Below are 7,387 nucleotides of genomic sequence, written 5' to 3' on the forward strand. Positions count from 1 at the left end.
GGCAACATTTAATTTTGTATTATTTGTAGAAGTTATTAGACCGATCAAAGTTTCTTATCTTCGCCTTTTCATATACATGTACATGTATACAAAAACCACACAATACATCGCATTATCACCTTCTTGGTCTTGACATGGTTTTTTTTTTTAAATATAAAAGTATCAGTTAAATGCTCGGTTTTGATATTCAAAAAACAGCAAATTTCCACTGCAAAATTCATGAATATGCGTTTAGGTTATTTCTTAATTATCATATGATTGAATAATTCCATATTTATGATTGACTACGATCAAACAACCTTGGAAAAATAAAACATGTTATCACAGTTAATATAGATGTTTAGAGGGTAGAGCGATCGCCCCACATGTGGAAGGCCGGGTTTTGAATCCCGACCGTGACAGACCTAAGTCATTAAAACAGGTAGTGACAGTTCCATCGCCAAACGCTCGGTATCAGGTGTGAATGTCACAGGTCTTCGGAGATGACATTAGCGTAGCACGCTAAAGAACCCTCACTGCTCAATAGCCGTAAGCTCCGAGCAAAGGTCTAAATTCTAAGCCCATTACCGGTCTTGGTGACGTCTCCATTTGAATAAAAAATTCTCAAGAGAAAAGTTAGACAAGATACAATTTATCAACAATAATATACAAGTAACATTCCATTTCTCCATCATCGAGCCAAAAATAAATTGGTTCTCCATCTTTGATCCTATATTGAATTGGGAGTTCTTCATGTTAGAGCCTAATATAAATTGGGACTTTCACAATTGATACGATTGATTTTTAGTTTTGGTCACTCAATGAAAATTTCCTTTTGGTCACTTTCGACTACCTAACACAACAACTAAAAAAGGTGACTTTGATTACGAATTGGGGTAGCAATCGTTGAACGATAATGATTTCCAACCAGATCTTAAAATGACCTGTGATACATACATGTAGGTGACAAGTTCTCAAATTATTCAATCATGTAAAAGAACGAAAAACTCCATAACTGTCTCGCAGATTAGCTGTTCACAAAGTTGCCTGATCACGTAGGCTCTGATATTCAGTTTCCTTGTATTGAATTAATCATTTGTATCAGTCAATATGATGCTTCAGCCAATCACCAAGGTCAATATTCACACCCGGGCTAGCTGGATATTGTACTCAGGGGTCTTTAAAGATTTTTGTCTTAAAGTCGTATTCCAATGCTGGGTTGTTTTTGCAAATTAGATCATTATTATAACCATAGACTTTGCGAAATCCTGATGTTAAACGAGACAATTGGAACCCTGCCCAATCAACGTTTTTGTCAGTAGTCTGTCTCAATTTTAGAAAGATCTCTCAAAAGAAATAAGGCTAAGTAGGACTAAATATTTAAATCTAGTAATGGCTAATGAGTACTTGTGAAAAATTCTCATATCCGTAATCAAAGGAATAACCTGGCTTTATTTCATTTCTCATCAATATCCCCTAACATGACAAGATTTTAAAATCTGATGAAGTACGATCCATAAGTGCTTTGGTATAAACAATGTTAATGTAATTAATGTGCAATTTATAAAGTGGCTTACAATGAAAATTTATTCAACCATTAAATACATCCTACATAATTTTAAAAACACTCAAACACTGATCATACTAGACCCGAGTTAATATACACGGTTATTAGTCTTGCAATATTCAGTCAAACGCATACTAATCTCTATATTTACTTTGTTCGGTAGTTCTAACTTCGGTCATTGTAGTGTCATTCATTGCACAATAACACCAAATATTTCTTTGTAGTTAGGTGGATTTTAAATACCCCACAACTTCTATTCTAGCGTCTGTGTATCGTCCTACCAAGAGTCGATTTCCGTTATCAATCGATAATGCATACGGAAAGATAATTTTGTTTGTCGAGATGTACTGTAAGAATCGTCCTTCACGGTCTATCATATGAACGGTGTGGTTGAAATAATCAGCAATTAGAATGTTACCAAGGCAGTCTGTAGCTAGACCACGAGGATTAAAAGACTGTAGGTTTGTCGTATCAGTTTTCCCTCCATACAGAAATCTTAGACCTCCTGCAGGCAGAAACACTGCCACCCTCTGGTTCCCCTCGTCAGATGTACAGACATCACCGTTTACGTTTTCGCAAACAAACGTAGGATTTTTCAGAATCTCTCCTGGGCTATTGGTGCAGGAACCAATTGTTTGCTTAACTGTTCCATTTGACGAGTAAATGCGTAAACGCGCCGTTGCTAGTGGTTTGTTTTGTTCGGCTACTATGAGATCACCAGAACTCCTGCAAGCTACACCATTCGGTGTCCAATCGTCGTCCTTTACAAATGTCTCGTTGGTTCCATTTTGTATCTTCTTTACACCTTGATTGTCATATGTAGTATAATATACAGTTCCATCGGATCCTTCTGTGATAAAATTCGCTTGATAATTAACTGGTATTGCTTTAACTTCTTTTCCATCGAAATCTAGCATGCGAATTTTATAGCTTTTTTTCAGTTTGTACGTCCCGCACACGAGGATGTGATTATCATTTGTGCATGACAAATCGGAAATATATGAGTAAACAGTTTCTATTCTTTTCTCATTCCTGGCATTTTTCAGCACTTCGATTGCTTTCTCCATGTCCACTCCATTTTGAGTTTCAGGTTCTTCTTCATTAATAGACTTTGTTTTCTTTTCCATTGGAACCACCTCTCCTAAGAACTCAAGGCAATTAAAATATGTGTTGCTCCCTCGGAAACTGGGAAATGTTATTTCTGTCAACTTGGGACAATGATCGAAAGGATATGACGTTGTCTGGAAGACGGTTAACTGTTTGGCATCTGCCATCTGCTCATGTATCAAAGATTCAGCACCCTCAATGTCTTCTAGAAATTTCTGTATCTTTGATTTGTTTTCTCTGAGGGAATCAAGGTGTTCCATTTCCATAGCTTCTACCTGCATTTTTAATTTGCATACCGTCCCTTCAATTTCCTTCTGCAAAGCAATCCCTGCATGATCAATGCTCGCTCGTATATCTATGTATTTTGCGGGAACATCCGAAAGTTGTTCTTCAATCTCAGTCAACAGTTTTAGGTACATAGCTTTAAACTGTTTCTCAATTTTTTGAAGCTCTTCTGTCATTGCATTCCTTTGAGAAGCCAGTTGATCCTCCATAGATATCAGACCATGATCATTATGTGCTGTGCGTGAGCATATCACGCAAATGGATTCAAAACACTCTTTGCAGAAGAATTCGCACAATCTTGCATTGTGTTTCTCGCACATTAAGGATGTCGCGGCGATCATTAAGGATGTCGCGGCTGATCGCTCTTGGTATGGAACAGCTGAATGTTTGGGATTCTCTTTGATATGCTTTCCTAGACATTTTTCACAAATGTTTTTGCCACAAGTACACGAAAAATCTACATTTTCCTCACAGTATTCACAGACAACAGCTATTTGAGACTGTTGTGTCATTTCCATTGCAAAATTAAACGTTGGAAATGATCAACGGTGTGTCACATATTGTATAACCTTGCTGACGGCCGACACATGGAATAAATCTATTATACAATCGTCCTGTGTTTTAAATGTGTGCAAACAATCGAGCACAAAGTCCACGTTGCATAAAATCAATATTTCAATAGACGAAATACATCCTTAAAGTGTTAAAAATCGAACCTAGCCCTGTTTTCCCAGTTTAGGAAAGAACAAGGATCAATAAGGGACAATTTTCGTTCAATCTTGCAAATAGTAAATTTATCGATTTTTCAAGAAATGATCCCATTTATACTAGCGGAAAAAGAAAATGTGCATTATCTAATATATGAAAAAATTATTTTAAAATAGCAATGAACAAATTTTATTTTTGTAATACTATTAACAAATGTATTCGTTACAACATTTCACAATCCATTAATGTTAACGTTAACATCGAATAACGTCAATTTCAGCACACTCGAAAGACAATGGTATTCCAGCTTGAATTAACAAAGTTAATAACGAGTGTGACCTCCATTTGCATTCACGCATGCTTGACAACGGCGCCTCATTGATGCCACTAAAGTGTTCAGAAAAGCTTTAAGAATGTTGTTCCAGATGTTGGTTAAAGCCTGACCAAAATCAGTTCCAGTTTTGGAATAAATTCTCAGATATATTGACTACGTATTACATATATCTATTAACAATGATGATTTACATTCATATATCGATTCGATATATCCCAGTGAACTCGAAATAAAAGACACCACATAGTCATCCACTTGAACTGCTTCATACTTAGATATTTATTAACGGCAAACTAACAACTCAAGTTTATGACAAACGGGATGATTTCAGCTTCTCCATTCGTCAACTTCTCATATTTTTAAAGTAATATTCCATTATCACCTGCATATGTTGTTTATATCTCTCAACTGATTTGATACAGAAGTGCACGACTCAGTGGTGTCTTTTATGTCGAGTTCACAGGGATATATCAAACTGACATATACATGAATGAAAAGTATTATTGTTCATAAAGGAAACGTCGTCGATATATCTAAACGTTGAATTGAAGGCCACAGCAAGATTGTTGTTTCTTCTCATGTAATTAAGATATATAGAGATGATACTGAGTAAATAATTACAGTTTGTTAATTGTTTTCATTGATCTCCCATTCTGTATGTTGCTTATTTACTTTATGATTGAAACGCGTTACTTTAAATCAGAGTTATCAGAGTTTTCGTTCTTTGCTGTGTGCTCGTCGTTGATATCATTATCATTATATATTTGTATAGTATATAGCTTTTATATGTTTGGCATACTAGTACATCTACAATAAATATAGGAATTAACCAGAATTTGATAATTATCTTAATTGCATGCGGTTCGCCTGTTTATCTCCCTTGCATACCTATATTGGTCTGGTCATTTTGTATGTGCGAGATGTTTTGAAGTATGCATTGTAAGCATGACCATCAATGGTCTTGTCATTTTGTATGAGCAAGATGTTTTGAATTATGCATTGTAAGCATGACCATCAATGGTCTGGTCATTTTGTATGTGCGAGATTCTTTGAAGTATACATTGTAAGCATGACCATCAATGGTCTGGTCATTTTGTATGTCCGAGATGTTTTGAATTATGCAATGGAAGCATTACCATCAATTATGCATATTGTAATCCCTAAAAAGAACGGAAGAGAATGTATGGCACATTGTTTATTTAGCAGCAGGAACACGACCTCACTAGACTCTCCCTCTCAAAATTTAATGTCGCCCTGATATTCATAATCACATCGAAACTAACCTCAATAAATCATTATGCAATACAAAACTGTCACAAATCACTATCCTAATCAAGATTCATCAGGACATTGTCACTTTATTATATACATAATAATATCATACATGTATCAGTGCAAACAGGTAATAAAACTAACTGACTAGTGAAAAATAATACAAACAGTTGGCCATTCTGTTAATACATGTGGGGTTTCACTCATCTGCACTACTACCAAGGAATTCACAGTTCTTGTGCACAGGAATATCAGAACATTTCAAGCTATGACCCATTTATACATGTGTATAATACTAGTAAAAATTCACCCAGCGCACCTGTACTCATTCTATGACAATCTTGTTGAGAAATATCATATATGTAAACAAATATATAATACTATCAGCAAATCACAAATAGCATGTGTTACAAAAATCCTGGTTGTACAAATGTGTCTGTCATTGAACCACCTAACTGAACATTTTCTAATATTGGGTTGCCCAAGTTTATCATGAGTAAAGATCTTAGATTGTCACCTTACTCGGGTTGTCATAACCTTACTTGTAGTAGTCTCTTCATCATCTGTCATCACATTCTCCCTCGTCACCTGACATAGTAGGATGATTATCATCATCAGACTCCACATGTTGTTCATTTGTCGATTGGAAACTACAGGACGCCCCAGAGACTTCTATCGGCTCTACATCCTAAATGTATGGGCTGGGAGGAGGCACTTCCCGTACACCAATGTCACTGCTACTTGAAGGGGTAAACACCATTGCCAATGGGTTGAGAGGCTTTACAGGGGTGGTGATGGTTATATCCACATCAGATGAGCTATCGCTGCTTTCCTGTATTACACAAGGTTTCTGCTTCCTGCACCACCTTGGATGCTTGTCCTTTTTTTCTTTGAGAATCAGTAGGAACTGGTAAACTTTTAACACAAAAGAAACAAGCTACAATGTAATCTCCTCACCTTTCCTATACCATTCAACTACCTGACATCGTATACAGGCAAATGTTTAAGTGGACGGTCAACTACGACATACATATCCTGATCCCAATTTTCCTGGTCCTCCCTTCTTAAGTAGGTTATTTTGCGAGGCAACACGATATGCTTCCTTCGTGTGTTTCTTCCACTCTGTGACATAGGAAGTGTAGGAGACTCCACATCTTGATGTTCCATTAACCCTATTATTTGGTAGTACAATATCGACTGGTAAAACAGGATGACGTCCGAATAACAGATGAAATGGCGAAAATTCGGTCGAATCATGTTTTGAGCAATTATTATGTACTATTTTGTTTACATGCTTTCGCCAGTCCTAACGCTCATCAGCCTTTAATGGTCTCACCATATGTAATAAGCTGCGATTAAATCGCCCCACTGGCGCATTACCCTGTGGATGATAAGGGGTCGTCTTGGAACGTGTAATCCCACAAAGCCTCTGAAGTTCATAGAAAAACGAGTTTTCAAACTCTCTTCCTTGGTCATGATGCAAACGAAGGGGTATTCCAAATTTCAGAATAAAGTCATTAAACACCTTTTCTGCTGCTGTCGTCCCAGCTTTATTTCGGGTAGGGTAGGCCTGAACAAATTGTGTGTAATGGTTCGTGACTATTAGGATGTACTCACAGCCACCCTTTGATTTTTCTAAGTGCAAGGTGAAGATAACGAACAGTGATCAATCTCATAACTCCTACAAGCAATACAAAATAGATAGTTGGGCAAACACGGACCCCTGGACACACCAGAGGTGTGGAGAATCAATAGAAATCTGTTCTAGGAGTTGCGTTGTCACAATAGCTAGGTTCCATTGGCGGGCGGTCTGTACAATTTGGTTTCTTGCTCATTAAACAATCACACTCCTGTGTTACATACTTCTCCACATCCTTGTACATTTGTGGCCAAACGTAGCGATCTTGAGCCAATGTAAACATTCTGTCAACTCCAAGGTGTCCCATCTCATTGTGTAAATGGTAGATAACAGTGGATCTCTGCTCCTTTGGACGTACAAGCTGATTTACTTTTCCCTCACTTGGTAATGTAATGACTCTAAACAGCACACCATGTTCAACTTTTAATCTGGACCACTCCCGTAAAATTAACTTTACTTCCTGGTCAACTTACTCCGTTCAGATTTCGAGGGCTTT

General features: G+C 37.0%; 1 protein-coding gene across 1 annotated transcript; it reads right to left on the reverse strand.

Moving 5' to 3' along the window:
• Window positions 1-1,770: 1,770 nt before the first annotated feature.
• LOC125673660 (tripartite motif-containing protein 3-like) lies at window positions 1,771-3,450 on the reverse strand. Its single transcript, XM_048910345.2, has one exon. It carries the CDS (start codon window positions 3,448-3,450, stop codon window positions 1,771-1,773), a length of 1,680 nt encoding a protein of 559 aa, XP_048766302.2.
• Between the last annotated feature and the right edge of the window lie 3,937 nt (window positions 3,451-7,387).

Source organism: Ostrea edulis, chromosome 3 (genome assembly GCF_947568905.1).
Source record: "Ostrea edulis chromosome 3, xbOstEdul1.1, whole genome shotgun sequence".
NCBI lineage: Eukaryota > Metazoa > Mollusca > Bivalvia > Ostreida > Ostreidae > Ostrea > Ostrea edulis.

Bases quoted from the DNA above. Each gene is read 5' to 3' on its own strand.
- LOC125673660 (XM_048910345.2), bottom strand. From the start codon at position 3,450: ATGACACAACAGTCTCAAATAGCTGTTGTCTGTGAATACTGTGAGGAA.